Source organism: Trachemys scripta, chromosome 7 (genome assembly GCF_013100865.1).
Source record: "Trachemys scripta elegans isolate TJP31775 chromosome 7, CAS_Tse_1.0, whole genome shotgun sequence".
NCBI lineage: Eukaryota > Metazoa > Chordata > Testudines > Emydidae > Trachemys > Trachemys scripta.
In genome coordinates, this window is record NC_048304.1 from 105894787 (window position 1) to 105914551 (window position 19765).

Below are 19765 nucleotides of genomic sequence, written 5' to 3' on the forward strand. Positions count from 1 at the left end.
AATTGGGAGGGCTATGGTCCTGAAGAAAGCTCCTTGGAACTTGCTGCCCATGGCCTTGCCCCTGACCTGGTAAAAAAAGTTTCATCAAGATCATCTGGATAAACCGGACCTGTCGCCCCAAAGAAGGGGATTAATGTACAGGTCCATGGACTAGAACCTGGATCTGCAGAGCCTAGGATAGCGGATGTTCCCACTGTGCCACCAGGGAGTATGGTGTAGAGTAGGTGCCACAGGAAATACTACCCAAGGGAGCCAAAGTGATGGTACCATATGGCCCTCTGATTGGCCAAGTGCCATATTTAACCCTAGGGAATGCCCCAAGCAGTTGCCTGGGCAACCACATAGATTTTGGCCTGCTGCGACTGCAGACTTTCCCTTGTCTCCTGATCTCTGGTCTCCAATCCCAGCCTGACTCTGACCCTTGCCTCCTGACTCCAGCCTGGTACTATGTCTAACCTCCAGTCTCTGATCCTGACTCTTGCTTACTGAACTTGGCTCTTGTGATTCCTCCAACTTCTACTCAACAACTACCATCCCTAACATGCAGCCCCAGTCCAGCTGTCACCTCTAGGCCAGACCATCTATGTCCTGGTCCCATACACATGTGAATTGTGTGGCTACGTCCCCCAGTTGGCTTTGAAAATCTCAGTCACTGAGTCAGCAGAAGAGAGCAATGGGATTCATGAGGTCTGGCGACAGGTATGTACAAACAGACTGGGAACGCTAGCAAAATATACAGCCCGAGGTGTACTAACTAACAGTGCTTAACTCACCCTCTTCCCAGAGATATGAGAATAGGATTCTCCAGTCCAATCAGAACTCTGAACGCTTCATTGAGATTTTTGTAGGAGAAATTGTCTGCTGCATCTCCAATTACCACACAGTTTGGGTTTGCTTTATCAAGCTGATCAAATTCAGGGACCAGATCTAAAGAGGAAAAAAAACAACAAAATAAAACACAAATCCCACATCTTGTAAGAAACAATTGGAATAGCTGGTTTTCTTCTAGTTTTGTCTCTCTCCTCCATTCATTGCCTGACAGGCAAAACTATGAATGCCAGGTTAATATCTCCATGTCAGCCCCCTTTTAGTTTCGAGTATCAGTGGATTCTGGACCACGTGCACCTTCCCTCCACAACATGGCATGGGAAGGAAGGGGAGCAAAAGGAGACATGGGGAGAAGGATAGCAAAATATCATACTGTATTTCTCGACTATGATACAATAAGGGAACCCAGAGAAAATAGCAATATTATCAAGAGGTTCAAGGCAAAAAAAAAAAAAAAAAAAAAAACAGCCTTCCTGTACCTCAACAGTGGTTTCCCATCTGCAAGTTCTCAGTTTCTGGGCTCCATTTATGTATTTATTTCTAGAACTGAAGTACTGTAGATCCCCAAAATGTAACAAAATACAGGCATTTTGGTTTTTTGAGAAAGGGATGCATGAATATGAGATGGCAGGCACGCACCAGTTGTTTAGAATGACTCGGACACAGAGCTGAAGATCAGCATTTTAGTTACATTTTGGAAAGGAGTTTGGATTGATAACAAAACACAGCACATCTCTGCATTCCCAAAAATGACACCTTCCAATGTCAAGATAAACTGACCTAACAGCCTAATAACCTTACTGGTGTCCTTTTCCCTTCTCTGAGATTTCCACTTCACCCTGTAATTTCCCTGAGGATATTTCCATGTCTTCCCTTTCTTAAATACCACTTACCATATGCCTTGAGGACTCTGGACCTCATCCAAAGCCCATGATGTCAATGGAAATACTCTCATTGGCTTCACTAGGCTTTGAATCAAACCCTATGTCTTACTGAGAAAGACTAGAGAGGTTCAGTTTCCCTAGGAACCTGTTTATAACTCTCCTTAATTGACTAGAAGGTTGCTATTGAATGAAATGAGATGTTCTTTGTCCCATCAGACCCCTCCTTCTCCACAATCTAGGATGTGGGGTTGGAAATCAAAGCTAGATCTCCCACAACAGGCCCCGAGAGTATCCTTTTCAGAGACCATGAGAATATGGTAACCCATTGTCCTCTTTCTAAGGGAAGGCAGCATGATTGCATGGTTAGAGCACATAAGAACAAAAGAATGGCCATAATGGATCAGACCAAAGATCCATCCAGCCCAGTATCCTGTCTACCGACAGTGGCCAATGCCAGGTGCCCCAGAGGGAGTGAACCTAACAGGTAATGATCAAGTGATCTCTCTCCTGCCATTCATCTCCACCCTCTGACAAACAGAGGGTAAGAACACCATTCCTTACCCATCCTGGCTAACAGCCATTAATGGACTTAACCTCCATGAATTTATCTAGTTCTCTTTTAAACCCTGTTATAGTCCTAGCCTTCAAAACCTCCTCAGGCAAGGAGTTCCACAGGTTGACTGTGTGCTGTGAAAAGAACCACCTCCTTTTATTTGTTTTAAACCTGCTGCCCATTAATTTCATTTGGTGGCCCCTAGTTCTTATATTATGGGAACAAGTAAATACATTTTCCTTATTCACTTTCTCCACACCACTCATGATTTTATATACCTCTATCATATCCCCCCTTAGTCTCCTCTTTTCCAAGCTGAAAAGTCCTAGCCTCTTTAATCTCTCCTCATATGGGACCTGTTCCAAACCCCTAATCATTTTAGTTGCCCTTCTCTGAACCTTTTCTAATGCCAGTATATCTTTTTTTGAGATGAGGAGACCACATCTGTATGCAGTATTCAAGATGTGGGCGTACTATGGATTTATATAAGGGCAATAAGATATTCTCCGTCTTATTCTCTATCCCTTTTTTAATGATTCCTAACATTCTGTTTGCTTTTTTGACTGCCGCTGCACACTGCATGGACGTCTTCAGAGAACTATCCACGATGACTCCAAGATCTTTTTCCTGATTAGTTGTAGCTAAATTAGCCCCCATCATATTGTATGTATAGTTGGGGTTATTTTTTCCAATGTGCACTACTTTACATTTATCCACATTAAATTTCATTTGCCATTTTGTTGCCCAATCACTTAGTTTTGTGAGATCTTTTTGAAGTTCTTCACAGTCTGCTTTGGTCTTAATGATCTTGAGCAGTTTAATATTGTCTGCAAACTTTGCCACCTCGCTGTTTATCCCTTTCTCTAGATCATTTATGAATAAGTTGAATCGGTTTGGTCCTAGGACCGACCCTTGGGGAACTAGTTATCCCTCTCCATTCTGAAAATTTACCATTTATTCCTACCCTTTGTTCCCTGTCTTTTAACCAGTTCTCAATCCATGAAAGGATCTTCCCTCTTATTCCATGACAACTTAATTTACATAAGAGCCTTTGGTGAGGGACCTTGTCAAAGGCTTTCTGGAAATCCAAGTACACTATGTCCACTGGATCCCCCTTGTCCACATGTTTGTTGACCCCTTCAAAGAACTCTAATAAATTAGTGAGACATGATTTCCCTCTACAGAAACCACGTTGACTTTTGCCCAACAATTTATGTTCTTCTATGTGTCTGACAATTTTATTCTTTACTATTGTTTCAACTAATTTGCCCGGTACTGATGTTAGACTTCACAGTCTGTAATTGCCGGGATCACCTCTAGAGTCCTTTTTAAATATTGGCGTTACATTAGCTATCTTCCGGTCATTGGGTACAGAAGTTGATTTAAAGGACAGGTTACAAACCATAGTTAATAGTTCCGCAATTTCACATTTGAGTTCTTTCACATCTCTTGGGTGAATGCCATCTGGTCCCGGTGACTTGCTACTGTTAGGTTTATCAATTAATTCCAAAATCTCCTCTAGTGACACTTCAATCTGTGACAGTTCCTCAGATTTGTCACCTACAAAGGACGGTTCAGGTTTGGAAGTCTCCCTAACATCCTCAGCTGTGAAGACTGAAGCAAAGAATTCATTTAGTTTCTCCGCAATGACTTTATCATCTTTAAGTGTCCCTTTTGTATTTCGATTGTCCAGGGTCCCCATTGGTTGTTTAGCAGGCTTCCTGCTTCTGATGTACTTAAAAAACATTTTGTTATTACCTTTTGAGTTTTTGGCTAGCTGTTCTTCAAACTCCTTTTTGACTTTTATTACATTTTTACACTTAATTTGGCAGTGTTTATGCTCCTTTCTATTTACCTCACTTTGATTTGACTTCCACTTTTTAAAAGATGCCTTTTTTTCCCCTCTCACTGCTTCTTTTACATAGTTGTTAAGCCACTGTGGCTCTTTTTTAGTTCTTTTAATTTGGGGTATACATTTAAGTTGGGCCTATATTACGGTGTCTTTGAAAAGTGTCCATGCAGCTTTCAGGGATTTCACTCTAGTCACTGTACCTTTTAATTTCTGTTTAACTAACCACCTCATTTTTGCATATTTCCCCTTTCTGTAATTAAATGCCACAGTGTTGGGCTGTTGAGATGTTCTTCCCACCACAGGAATGTTAAATGTTATTATATTATGGTCACTATTTCCAAGCAGTCTTGTTATAGTTACCTCTTGGACCAGATCCTGTGCTCCACTCAGGACTAAATCGAGAATTGCTTCTCCCCTTGTGGGTTCCTGTACCAGCTGCTCCCCAGTCATTTAAAGTATCGAGAAATTTTGTCTCTGCATTTCGTCCTGAGGTGACATGTACCCAGTTGATATGGGGATAACTGAAATCCCCCACTATTATTGAGTTCTTTATTTTGATAGCCTCTCTAATCTACCTTAGCATTTCATTGTCACTATCACAGTCCTGGTCAGGTGGTTGATAATAGATCCCTACTGTTATATTCTTATTAGAGCATGGAATTACTATCCATAGAGATTCTATGGAACTCTTTGGGTCTCTTTCCTAGCAGCCTAAATTTGGCCTCCAGGACATCTCTCCTACTCTTCCCTATGTCACTGGTACCTACATGTACCACAGCCACCGGCTCCTCCCTAGCACTACACATAAGTCTATCTAGATGCCTCGAGAAATCCGCAACCTTCACACCAGGCAGGCAAGACACCATCTGGTTCTCCCGGTCATCGCAAACCCAGCTATCTATGTTTCTAATGATCGAATCTCCCATTACTAACACCTGCCTTTTCCTAATGACTAGAGTTCCCTCCCCTGGAGAGGTAACCTCAGTGCGAGAGGATACCCCAACATCATCTGGAAGGAGGGTCCCAACTACGGGAAGGTTCCCCCTCTGCTCCCGTTGACTGCGCTGCTTCCCTGAGCCTTTCATCCTCCTTAACAGCACGGAGGCTGTCTGACTGGAGGTGGGACATATCTACAGTGTCCTGGAAAGTCTCATCAACATGCCTCTCTGCCTCCCTTAGCTCCTCCAGTTCTGCCACCCTGGCCTCCAAAGCCCATACACCGTCTCTGAGGGCCAGGAGCTCCTGGCACCGAATACACACATATGCCACCCACCCACAGGGCAGGTAATCATACATGCTACACTGAGCACAATAAACAGGATAGCCCCCACTCTGCTGCTGGGCTTCTGCCTGCATTCTCTCCTACAGTTACCTGTAGGAGAGAATGCACAGGACAGGGACTCTAGAGATAGGTGTTTTGATAAAGGAGGTTTCCTCAGTTATGCTGCTTTCCTGCTGCTTGGGAGGTGAGGAGTGAAATTCCGCTCCTTCCATTTCCCTCCAGAAGACCCTCCATCGATTCCAGCTTCTGGCCGGTCTCTATTAATAAAACATCCTATCAGATGCCATTTTGATTTTCACACACACAAGAATCTGCTGTCTCTTAAACACGGTCATCTTATTGATATTGACACCCACAGAAACTGAGCATATTATTTTAATAAATCATACATCATTCCTTCCTTCCTGTTTTTTCTAACAAAAAAATAATGAAAAAAGAGTAGGCCAAGACCATAAGCTCTTGTATTTTAATTTTCAAAGGCCCTGGGATTTTATTCCCCATCCTCCCTGGAAAGAGCTAACTTTTGCAGTCCTGATAAACTGATCTCTCTGTTTTATGAAATCCCAGTTTTGCTCCAGAGTAACACAACGTGCGCTCACCAGGGACAGCCAAGTAGGGACGTAGGACCTGCTTATGCAGCCGTTTGGCAAAATCAGGGCTACACTGTGCCTTCTGGCATCCCTGAGTAAGGTGGTGCATATATTGCCCCACCCCAGGAGTAGCTCCAGGAGGCACAGTGTAGTAAACTTCTGTTGGCCTACATCAGGAGCAAATTGTGAAACCCCACTATGTATGGTCAGCGGCACTGGTGGCATTTTGGGGAGTCAGAGCCAAGGCTCCATCATTCCCCACTCCACTGCCTGCATAGCTACTCCAGAGGGAGAGTAAATCAGCACACAGTGCCTTCTTACCTGTGGGCACCTGTACGCAAATTCTGGGTAGACCAGGCACACAGGTGCAACTTCCATTGAATTCAATGGGAGACGTATCTATGCAAGCGAAGAATTTTGCCCCTAATACACTATAAGGGTAAAATTCAGCTTTTTCAGCCCCAGAAGGTCCCCAGCACATTGGAATTGCAGAGATTCATTCGGTATGCAATTTCACCATCTTCCAGCAGATCTATGTATCATTTCAATGGACCTGTGACAGGGTGCAAGACACCACAGTGTCCGATCCCTGATGAATAAGGGATTCATGCAGCTCAGCCTCCCTCTCTGCTTGGGAGACAGAAGGGGGAGAATACCACTGGGAAGCTGAGACTGCAAACCCAGAATGGTGAGGTTTTTCTTCACTTTATTTGCCTGTGTTCTCTCTGTTTTATTGCTTGTTATAAACATTGTTGCTTAAAGAAAAGGCCTTGAGGGCTGTGCTTTTCTGATGAGACTAAGTCATTCCACCTGCTTACAGATCTACTGGGTGGCATCAGGGTAAATGAGAACTGAATCTGGCCCCATCACTGACATTTGCTACAGCTACATTACTGGAGAAAGTGGAATTAAAGAGCTTTTCCTGACAGGAAAACATCAACCAGATGTTCTTATCCTCACAATTTTCTCAGTAAAAGTGACATCTCTCCTGACCCAAACTGGCTGTCAATCCACTGCATGCTGAGCTGCTAATCTGTATTAGTCTCAAAGTCTACTGAAGTGTTGTCCCACCATCATGTACGAGGAGGTGTGGCCTCAGGTTTCGCTCCTTCAGAATGCGACAGGCTGCCGGTGCCGGGGCAGTGACTTCATTCACCAAAATGTTGAACCCCAAGCGCTGGAGCTTCGCCACAAACTTGCCTCGAGTGGCCTGGGTTTCATTGGTGCAGAACCGCAACTTCAGGCCAGACGCTTTGATCCTGTGGTGTAAAATGAGTGGAGATGCTAATCAGACAGGTAAAGTGTAGGGATAGAAAGTGGGACCACTTTCAAAACCCATGTATAACCAGGGTGTGAAGGAAAGGGAGGAATACATTTTAAACACAGGTGTAAAGATCTAGGAGTATTATTATTTACTTTTTAACATAGTGCAACAAAAGTAACAGCACTTTACAAGCACATCAGAAGACAAGGCCCTGCCACAAGGAGCTCAGAATCTAACTCAGAATTATAACACACATGAAAAGACCAGGTGCCAGAGTGGAGTAGCCCCCCTCTTTATGAACACCCAGCCCCCTCACTTACTGCACTTAGTGACAGTTTGCAAACGTTTTAAAGATACCGTCCTAGGGCCAGGCATAACTGTGGATCACAGGACGTGACTTTCCTGTTGCACCTGTAAATCTAGGGTAGTAACTAGCATTTAAACCTGTGGTCTACTTTCAGCTTCCACTGAGCTACCTCGAGGCTGTGGACCCCTTATGATGGGCAGCCCGCCCACCCACCGGGGAGTCCAAGCAGCACATGAGGCCTGGAGCCTACTGACCCAGTCCAGAAAGTGGTCAGCACAAAACAGAAAGTGTCTGGCCAAGGCACACTAGAATCATATTGATTCAGCTCAGCTCAGCTCATAGGCAACCTACACCAGCAGAGCCACAGCCATAAAATAGAACTGCAAGCAATGCTGGCCATTCCCCAGGGGGTGAATCACCCTTTCAAATGCACTTTCCCTCTGTGTGGCAGAAGAGATAAATCTAGCTCTGTATCTTTCAGCCTTTAGTCCAGAGAGTTGCACTCATTAACTGAGGGCATTATATAGCCATAATGATAAAGGTTAGCATGATATCATCATGTAGTAGCATTTTAACTCAGATTTGCACCTTCCCACTTACTGAACTTCTGTTCCAATGATCAACCCTATTATATGGCTATTGAATTACAGTGCAGGGGAGTTACCCTGTTATATAATAAAACAATAATATTTTGCACTTGTATAGTCACAAGGTACAGCCAGACTCATTCCTCACATTGCAAAAGCGGTGCTCATATCAACATGTGCATGAGTGCTGTAGCAGCCACAATTTAATCTCGTCCTGAAACAAAACATCTGTGCTGTTGTTTGTTGACTTCACTGGGAGTCTGGGTGCTGAGCAACTCTGAAAAACAGGGCTCTGTTTGTTACGTACCTTTATATGGATTTATTTTAGGCACTCAAACTTGAAAATGTTGGTCTTAACCTCCATGTGCTTCAATATACCCATCCATGAAAGGGTGATAAATGATAATGATTGACTATCTCACAGAAATATTGACTGGTTTAATCAATGTTTGTAAAGCACGTCTGGCTCCTTAGAGAAAGGGGAGGTAGTGCTGAACTAACAGTGGTTAGACTGCTGAACTGGGAGGCAAGAAACAAAAGTTCTATTCCTGGCTCACTGCTATGGGATCTTATGCAAGGTTTCCCCCTACGTAAAACAGGGATGATGGTACCTTTGTTTGTATAGCAATCGGAGATCTACAGATGAAAGGTGCAGTATCAGAGCTAGTTATTGTTATTATGCTTAATTACAGTCATATTGACAATTATTTCATGACTCTATCCTGTGCCATGACATAAAGGCCAAGATTTTCCAAAAGCAATTTAGTGATTATGGGTACCTCAAGTTTTCGTTGCCCAACCTGAGATGCCACAAAAAGGCCTATTCTCAGAGGACAAGCACTGAGGACTTTCTGAAAATCAGGCCCTTGTAAGACACCCAGAAATGGAGCCACACCACATCACTAGTTGCTTTAAAAAATCTTGGCCAAAAGGACTGAAGTTAATATGGATTTAGATGCCTAACCTTAAGCGCCAGTGTTTGATAGTTTGGAACTAATTTTATAAATTCTTATTAACATATTGTAAGAAGAAACAATAGTTTTCTGTAAGGAAAGATCATTCTGCTCTGCTTCTCCTCTCAAGATGACAATATGTGCAGATTCTTTCCCCAACGAAGTTCATAGTAGCATGGTGTAAACAGCAAAACTAGTTTGATAATATATTTGGTGAAGAATCTTCCAGCAGAAAGAATTCTTAGAAATCTGATCCTAATGTAGGGCGCCCCTTCTACACATTTACACTGTCTGGCAATGTCTTCTTCAATAACACAGGTGATTCATTTCTTTCTTATTATTTGTCTTTCCTAATCATAGGTATGTGAATTATCAATTACACTTAGTGGTTAATTGCCCTTCACAAAGATAGCTTTTCTATTTTAAATTAGGCAGTTAATATATTGTAACTAATAGCATTCACTTGTACATTATAAATATATCTTCATTGATTAGAGCAGTGAATGTGAGATTAACTCACAAGTTAATGAAGCAATTGAGTGAAGAAGTGCAGGGTGTACCCAGGGAATAATTATTGTTAATGAATTATGATGTGACCTTCTCAGAACAATGAACAATTGGTGTGACAGTTAGATGACAGTATTTCACATCTGTTATTCTAAACATGATTTCAGGTGCAGTTAAAAAACAAAACAATATATTTTATATATACACAGCAAAACTTTAGGGAGTGTTTTACAGTTAAAACAATTTAATTTAAATGTAAACTGTAATGTCACATCCTTGGAAAAAATCATGGCTCATGACTGGCTGAAACAACCATGTGATGAATAAAAATCTACTGTTTATTTCCTCAAAGGTCAATAAAATGAGTTCTAGAACAATTTTAAACAATCAAATTTTATTGCAAATGACTGCAACTTGATAGGTTATGATGTATGCAGCAAAAATTATTATTCAGCTCACTGGAAGTGAATAATAGTTTTTTTTTTTCTGGATTTTCTAACTCTTCTCCTCTTTAGAATGTTAGAAGGAAAAACACTTACACTTCTGAAACTCATGACCATACTGGAGACATTCAGAAGTATTTAACAATGCTAATATCAACCTCATATTTTGATAACCATCAATATTCATTGTCTTTCATGGTAAATAACAACTGAGGTCGGACCAATGACTCGTAGTGTTTATGTCAACAGAAGTAAGTAACTACTTAATATGGGCTCAGCTCTGCAAAGTATTGAGTAGAGTTGGTCAGAAAAATGTTTTTTTTAACCTGTGGAAAATGTCTATGAAAAATAAAAAAAAATAGTTCTCCAAAAATGTTTGGCGAAAAATCAAACACTGAATATTTGGATTTGGAAATGCTGCCAGGGCACCTCATGAGAATTGTAATTTGGGTGCTTCATGTCTACACATTCTCTTCTACAGGCTGAGCTTCCTGGCCAGACTTATATCAAAACTAAATAGAAACGTTTTGGTTTTCAGACAATATTTTTCAGATTTCAGCTGAAAATCAAAAACTTTGCCGTTTGGGGGTACACCTCTACCCCGATATAACACCAATTCAGATATAACGCGGTAAAGCAGCGCTCCGTGGTAGGATTTTTTGGCTCCCGAGGACAGCATTATATCGGGGTAAAGGTATATTTGGTTTTTCAATGAGAAGCTGAAATTTTCCACTGACAGCAGACACATTTTACAAAATAATTTATGTTGTAGAAAACCTTGAAGAACAGTTTTGATGGAAAATGTTTGACCTGCCCTAGTACTGAGCACTCTGGCCTGGATCAAACTCCTAGCACTAAGCAGTTGTTCAGTCATGGTAGGTGTGTATTTTCAAACATATTAGGAGGGATATTTCAATGTTCCTCTTCGTGCATGTGTATTGAGCCTACAAGTGATTGTTCTTTGACAGACTATTGTGCCACTACCTGTTACCCTTACACAGCTATGAACTTTGTAATTGTCAAAGGACTTGACTCTACAGTCATTCCACACATAGGGTGAAATCCTGGTCCCCTGAAGTCAAAACTCCTATTCACTTCAATGGGGTCAGGATTTCACCCCTGGAAGTGTTACAAAACAGGGATTGAACAATTGCATTTATTGAACACAAGATGCCATGCAAAGCAAGTCAATACTTACTATATTTGAAGCATTGCCCCTGCATTAGCAAAGAGAAATGAGAAATCCTATTTGATTCAAACTCTACAATTATTATAAATCAACCAAGATCTGAGTTCAAGCTGTGTACACAACCAAGCAGTGGATCATTAACAATCATTTTGTACCCAAGAACTGTCCGAGCAGCTTTGTGAAGATTTTTGCACTTGCCAAGTATCTATGAACATTGTAAACCTGCTTTTTACTTGTGAGTGGTTCCCTTGTCACAGAAGTCAAATCACATTACATTTTCCAATATGGCCTCTAGTCCCTCTTCTGCTTCCGATTAACTCTGTGTAAGAACCCCTGGAACTCAAACTTTGCTTGTGAGTTCAAAGTGAAATTTTAACAGGGAAAAACTGGGTTCTTACCTCTTGGAAGCTCAAAGACAGCAAACCTGTATAACCTATTTCTGATGCAAAAACATTTCTCAAGGCCCTTTCAAAGAAATCTGGAAATGAAATAGAGTTTGCACATCTCCAGGCTGCATACTTAATTTTGCAAATATTGTTTATACTTAAGGCAATAGACAGGAGGAAGAGTTGACTTTAATGTAATCAACATTGTGAAATAAAGAATCAGATCACAAAAGAAATCTCCATGTCAAGAAACTAAAAATGGATAGGTTAGTAAAGAACTAAAGGCCAACAGGTGGAGGCTGGATGACTTTCCTTTAACAATTACAGTAGGAAGAATTTTTTAACCTGCTTAAAACTACAAAAATGCATCACAGTCTCACCGAACTAATCCCTAAATCATAGATCGGGGCACACTCCTGACTTGGCTTGTATTTTGAATGTGTGTGTATAGGATGAATGAAAATCAGTTTTTTAATTTCAGTTGAGAGCTGTCTCTTATACTACACCAGTTCTTTGAACTGACCTTTACCTCATTCTGACAGAACAGGACAAGACTCTGAGTGACAATGTCCCACAATGCAATTACTGTGCGTCAGATGAGCTGGTCCCTTACAAATCACCTCGAACTTTACACATCTGCTGGCTGTCAGCATCTGCCAGGTTCACTCACCCGAAAATAATGAAAAAACTCTCATTATTGTTCCATAACAGGTAAAGTGTTAGGACAATTATTAGACATCCTGACTGACCTTGTGCAGATTTAACCAACTGCCCTTGCCAACCTTTTCTTGGTTAGACTTTGGGCATATAAAACACAAAAAAAATGTACTTTTAGACCACATAAAGGTTGTGACACCGTCAGGAAAGAAGGCTGAGGGATCTGGAGTCAAAGCTGTCATTCCTTTTTAAGTTCACACTCTTCTGCAAAAGGCAGGATAAAGAAAAGATACATGTTCACAAGTTACAGACATGTCATGAGGCAAAACTTTGGACATCCCGTCCTCCACTGGTCTCTGTCACAACTCATGCTATTTCAAACATAGCACCTGAAAACCACATTTACCTCATTTGGCAGCAGCCTATGTTGATGAATTGGATGACAGGAGAACCCAACCAGAAAATTCAGTCACACATAAGGTAACAATCTTGTGTGGGGTGTTTGCCTGAGAACAAGTTCAACAGGACTTGGATAGATACTGATTACACAAGATTTGCAGAACTGGCCACTCATTATATTAAAAAAAAAATAGCTTGCAAAGCACCTATGTGTTTTGGAGTGTTTAACCCTTGTATGGTCAGTGTTTGACATAAAAAGTGGCAGTCAAGGGACAATGATCTAATGACTGTCTCAGAGACAAGAGGAAAAATGAATATTACACAACTAGTGACCAAGCAATGAAATAAATTTATTCAATACACGCTGCACTTTATCATCATGAATATGCTGTATCAGCTCTACCACTCTGGATAGGTAACACCTGGGTTATTTTCCTCTGGACGGGCTCAGATCTCCTGTCCAATCAAGTACAATTCCCACTTTAAGAATGGCTGAAAACTTTGGAAAACATTTAAAACTAGTTGCCAGACTGTTTTTAGCATTTTGGACCACTTTCATAGCACTAATGTTATATCACATTATGTCATCGTATATAAAGCAACACAGTATTGACACACAGCATCATGTGTGATGAAATGTATGCAAAAGAGCAATGAATCTCCTGCTTCTAGGCTTACAGAAGATTGCAAGTATATGAATGTGTTGTCTCTGATCAGAAGAATGGCAGCTTTAAGTGCTAAGAGGTCCAGAAATAAGCCATTTGCAGTGACTACAAGAAGTTTATCGGTTCCACAAAACCCAGGGACTACATTACATATTCTTGAGTGTCATCTGCTGGCACCTTATTGGTTAGCTAGCTATTTACATACCAACCGACAGAGAGCACTCTCAAAACAGAAAGGATGAGAGCGGAATTTAGACATTCTAGGGCAAATTAATTCCTGCCATAACTTTGTTGAGTTCATTGGAAGCTTATTTACAAGATGAGAAGGAAAAATTTAATATGTACACAGGGAATAGGCTTCAAGATATACATCTCAGATGGCAAGGCAAAGCAAAATAAAAAGGTCATATAAACCAATAAAATGAATGTGAATAATATTAGTCAAAGGTAGTCTCCTTAGTTAGACTTAGTTGGTTTTAAAAAAAGTGAAAAAAGAGTTTTAGAACAACAGAACTAACAGGGTAGAACTGCTTTAGTCTACACAAAGTGACAGGAAATCCCACTGAATTTTGTTGTTTTAGCCAGTATGTGAAAAAGCAATGAAAATAATAAGGATATTGCAGCAAACAAATACACATAAGAACCTCGTTAAACTGCACTAATGGTGGAGAAAGCCAAGATTGAGGCCTGGTGAGTGCGGATACTAGACACATCAGCACCTGCAGCCAGTTAGGACATCACTGAATACTAGGTGATGATGCGCTCCCCTACTCGTATGTGAGCAGCATCACAGCACTCATGCTGGCACCTCACTTGGCACAGCTGTAGAATCTCATTTGCCGGTCCCTGAATATATTGCAAAGTTAAAAATCCATCTTCAGCATGGGAGTGAGGTTTGCCAGAGTGCAACTTTAATGAAGTTCTGCTATGGACAGGCAGAATAATCAATTTGCCTGAGCACAGAAACAAATTCCACTTGAAAGATAAGAAAGATTAAGAGATGAGCACTGGTTTCAGAAGTAGAAATTAAGTAACCAGTAGTGGATTGACAGCAATATGAGAAGCAGAAGCGGGACCAGGTCCGTGCTCCGGGTCTTCGGCAGCAATACTGCGGCGGGTCCTTCACTCACTCCGGGACCCGCCCCCGAAGTGCGCCGAAGACCGGGAGCGCGGAAGGACCCCCCCGCCGCAGAATTGCCAACAACAACCGGGAGCGCGGAAGGACCCCTGCCTAGGGCACCAAAAACCCTGGCGTGAGTGAGCATCTGCAGATGATATAGAAATGAGAGAGGAATGTTCCGTTTGCCTAGCTTCTCTGTAGAATGTTACAAAGTGTCACTAAGTGAAGATGAGCCTTAAAAAGTCAGAAGTGATGATTACAAATAAGGAAGATGCCTTTCCTGTCACTATCTGAATACTATTTCTTTAAATACGTAGCAGAAAGCCAGGCAGAAGCAGACTGTGCAAGGGTAGGCAGAAGCTCTACAGTGAAGCAAAGAGAGAGAGTAGATTTAGAGACTCTGCTGTTTTATCATTCTAATGAAGTTTCTTGTTCAGAGTTAAAAGGAAGCAACTCATGCCACACTTCTCCAGCACTGTCACTGGACACTGTCTACTTGCAGAATGAAACATGGTACTTGGCTTAGGGCCTGTGCCCGTTAGCCCATCCCCACTGAGAGTGCAGAACTGTATCGTATACATGGAGATCCAAATTGTCAATGCTGGGTGCCTAAAGTCAGGCACTTTGGGGGAGATTTTCAAAGGCTCAAATGACAGTTAGGTGCTTAAATTCCATTAACATTCAACAGAAGTAAGGTGCCCAACTGTAATTTGGGCTTTTGAAATCTGCCCATTTAAATTCATTTTTAAGCATCTAAATAAAAGCAGCCTCACTTTCAGAGATGCTGGACATTTCCAGCTCCAATTAAAGTCAATGATCAAAGGCATGGAAAATGCTCATGTGAAGAAATGGAAAAGACAGGGATTATTTACCTTAGAAAGGAGAGATGATAAAAAAAAAGTATATAAAATAATGAATGGTGCAGAGAAGGTGGATGGGAAACCCATTTTCTCCCTGGCTCTTTAACAAAAGAACAAGGGGACAGATATTAAAAGGTGGGAAATTCAAAATCAATAAAAGGAAACACTTTCTCAGAACACATGATTAACTATGGAACCATTGGCCTCAATGACTTTCTATGACAAGAACTTGACAACACTGATTGGATATTTATATGGATACCAAGAATATCCAGTGTTGCCATAATTAATTAATGACAACAAAAATTTGGGAAGGGATATTAAACCTCATGCTTCAGGGCTTATAGCAATCTCTAACTATCAGAGAGCAGGACGAGATCTATAAGGGTGCAGAAATATCTCACATCTGCCTACTGCAGAGTTCTTATGTCAGTCTCTGAAACACCTGGTACTGGTATTCTGTCAGAGACAGAATGCTGGACTAGCTGGACCTTGGATCTAATCCAGTCTGGCAATTCCTATGTACATCTAAACTTTAGACTTTTATATAAATATCTAAATATGGATTTTGGGACCTATGTTCTGAAAATTTGTCCTAAACTTGCCACCATTTTATCTATTCTGCTTTTGAACAGCTTCTGTTAATGGCGTTTCAACAATCCCCTAGTTTTATAACATTACTCCTATTAGTTCACCCTACGGTTGCCAACCTTCCAGATTGTCCTGGAGTCTCCAGGAATTAAAAATTAATTAAAGATAATGTCATGTGATTAAAATCTCCAGGAATTCATCCAACCAAAGTTGGCAACCCTAGTTCACCCGTAGCCACCTTAAATAATATTTTCCTCTTTTTCTTATGTCCTTCCTCTAAGATGTACCTACTAATCTCCCTTCATTCCTGTTCAGAGGCAATTCCCTCCTATTCTTTTATCCTCTTTATGATCCTTCCTCAGATTCCCTCTGAATTATCATCTTCAAAAAGGTAAAGGGAAGCCAAAGGTGGCAGGATAGCAAATTGGGCAAGTGAGATAGTGAGTGGGGAGACTAGATTCAGACTTAGGTGCACAAGGATGAGTTGGGCCAAGACTGTGATGCACAAGAATGTGTAAGATCAGCCTTGCTATATGGAGCAGAAACCTGGGCCATCAGGGAATGTGATTTTTAATGAGTGCAGCTGTACCTGAGAGCAGTGACAGGACATGGGTGAATGAAAGCACAAGGTGATCAAAGAAGAGGCAAAAGTAGCATCAGAGACAGAGAAGATTTGGTCAGCAAGACTGAGATGGTTTGAGCATATTGTGTGGACAGAAGATCTGGCCAAGGCATAATGAGATACAGGTGCCCTGGGAAAGAGTCACTAACCAGAAATGAAGAATGAACATGTGGCCGAGTAACAGAAGTGTATTTAGGGCTTGATCCAAAACCCACTGAAGTCAACGGAGACTCTCACTGATAGGGTGACTAGATAGCAAGTGTGAAAAATCGGGACAGGGTGGGGGTAATAGGAGCCCATACAAAAAAAAAAAAAAGCCCCAAATATCATGACTGTCCCTATAAAATCAGGACATCAGGTCACCCTACTCACTGACTTCAGTGAGCTTTGCATTTGGCCCTTAGAATCCAATTGCCAAAGACTGCGGGCCGTCACACCCTTGAGGAAGACTTTGCCTTTCCCAAGTTGCAGTTCGACAGCGAGAGGATGTGCTATGTAATTGAGGCCCTGATTCAGCCAAGCACTTCAGTATATGCTTAAATTCAAGCATGTGAGTAGTCTAATCGATTTCAATGGGACCACTGGATCAGGGCCTATACCAGCTCATTGCAGCTGCCTTAAATCACAATGGGCAAAATTCCTATCCCAAACATCTGTGAATAAGAGTACCTACTGCCAAGCAAAAGGTGGGAGGATAGGTGTGTGTATGTAATCACAAGAGTACAAGACTTTAAAACTTGGCAAAAATTGAAGCAAAGTAGCTGACAGCTCGTTTTACATCTAGCCTTCCTCTAGTTGTTGAAGTAACGATTTTGTCTGGTGTTACTGTAAAAACAGAGAGTCCCTTTGTACTGGTAAATAAAAGCATGCTTGTCACTGAAATCATTAGACAGTACATGGACTCAGCAAACGCCCAAAGAAGATATAATACATGATAGAAAATGGTACGTAAGAAGATACAAACATACTCAGAATACAAGCAATTCCACATCTAGATTTTTAAAGGTTGTATAACTTTCCATTAAAAAATAATGGTCCCAAATCATTTGAAGCTTTGTCAGACAAAACTGCTATTGATACCAATGGGACAGTTGCCTGAGAAGGACTGAAAGATCAGGCCCACCATTTGCAATAATGCATAAATGGAAGCTAATCTAATGCTTCAGGACATAATATGATTATCACAGAGGTCAGAAAGGAACCTTCCCCCTCCTTGTACAATTTGCTAGGTGAACTCTGGAGTTTGCTGAGGGTGAGGGGAGAAGAGGGTTGCTTTCCTCTGATGCATTGGCTCCAGTCACAGGCAGAATATCAGATTTGCTGAACAAATGGTCTGATCTTGTAAATCCTGTTCCATCTATGTAAGTGATACAATTTTGTAGCACATCAACTTACTAGATAACAAAAGTGAACTGCCTGATTATTTTGCCATAAAAAAGACTATTATTAATTATTCATTTTAGATGTATTCTCTTAATGAAATCATATAGAAATGAAATGTGAAGCAAAAAAAAAATGGTCAGAAATTTGTTTGGCCATTATGTCAATTCAAACTATTTGTCTAGTTATTCCAGATTCTTCTATCATGTTAATGCAAAGCATAAAACTAGTAGCCCCAGAGTTTACCACATATTAACCTCTGAGGGGTTGCTGATCTTTAGATTACGACTCAGCAATATGTTGTATATTATTCAAACACATGTGTGTCTTTGCTTGTAAACATATTTATATGTTCTCTGTTTCATTACTATTTTGTATCAAAGTATATGGGAAAAATACAGGAGAAAATTTAAAAATAAATACTAGAACTTTTTGCTTTGGCTTTTGTTAGCTATTGAGATCTAAGGTTCTAAAGATCACAGTACCCTTCATTTCTACATATCTCTGCACTTCCATGTGTCATTTAGGACTGAAAGTGTCAAAAAAACTCTAGAAGGGAGTTCTCAAGGCATTGATGACCTGATTGGAAGCAGGAAGGACCAAAATCTCATGGGAAAGTCTAGCTTGCAGTAACAAGAAGTGCAGCGTTTCTCAAATGTGGCCACCGGGGGCTTTTCTTGCGACCACAGACTCCTGGGCTATGACTGGGAGCAGGGGGTCAAAGCAGCAGCCGCTCCTCCTCCCTGTTGCTCTTGGATGCATCACCTTGGTGTTGGTTGCTGGGACCACCAGCAGGGGTTAGGCCCTTCCCCCCTCTGGAGACACTAGGGGCACAAACGCTGGAGGAGCAGGCAGCAGTGAGTTCCCCACCTTTCCAGGGTCAGTGGGGCTCAGGCTTTGGACTTAAGCCCTTAGGTGGTAGGGTGGCAGGCTTTGGCCAAAGGGCTTTGGTCTCCAGCACCGGGCTGCAGCTGCACTGTGGCAGGCCCCAGGCTTCGGCCATGCAGCTTCAGGATCCATCCCTGGGCCCTGTCCTCCGGCCATGGGGCATCAGGCTCCAGCCCCCTGCTGCCTCCTCTGGCCCCCCACCCAGAGCTTAATTTGACCCCAGGTTTGCCAGGGCTGAGAAAGTCTGCTGTGAAAAGTGATACTTGTATGTTTGTTAATATCACTTTTCACAACAGACTTACTAGCTAGCAATAAATAAATGGACGTGTATATGTGCATATTTATTTGTTTTTCCTAAAGCTAATTAAATATTTTAGGAAAAAGTGTGAGAGCAGCCACTAGCCAGAGTTGTATGACTGCACTCTGAGGCCACCAAATAATTTGTTATAAGAACCTACCCAAGTGCTACAGCAGCACAGCTGCAGCATTGAAGCAGTGCCTTGTAGCACCTGTAGAGTAGATACTTGCTACTGTGGCAGAAGGAGCTTTTCTATCACTGTAATAAATCCACCCCCTCAAGAGGTGGCAGGAAGGATGATGGAAGAATTCTTCTGCTGACCAAGTTATGTCAACTCCGGGACTTAGTGCAACTTAAATACATCTCTTGGGATTTAGGTCAGCTTAACCACATCTCCCTGAGCGATGTAGCTAGGTCAGCATAAATTTTAGGTATAGACCAGGCCTCCGTTAGTAAGCGTCTCAATTCTGGGGTTCTTATCCCAAAGAAACATCCAATCATTTGGGTTTCAACGAGTATTAATTAGTACAAACAGCTCTGGTCATACATTTATTTGCAGCAACTATTGTACGGTGTTAATTTAATCGCAACATTTTTATGGGTAATATAATCAGATAATCATATTACACTGGCCTTTGTTCCATACTGACAGATAGTTAA

At 41.5% G+C, this 19765-nt stretch overlaps 1 protein-coding gene across 1 annotated transcript in view; it reads right to left on the reverse strand.

The window, feature by feature from the left end:
- LHPP (phospholysine phosphohistidine inorganic pyrophosphate phosphatase) overlaps positions 1–19765 on the reverse strand; it is a 171133-nt gene that overhangs the window by 139653 nt on the left and 11715 nt on the right. The window contains exons 2-3 of the mRNA XM_034777139.1: positions 7061–7248; positions 774–927 (exon numbers count right to left, since the gene is read on the reverse strand). Coding sequence (XP_034633030.1) covers positions 774–927; positions 7061–7248 — 342 coding nt within the window. The remainder of the gene's footprint in view (positions 1–773; positions 928–7060; positions 7249–19765) is intronic.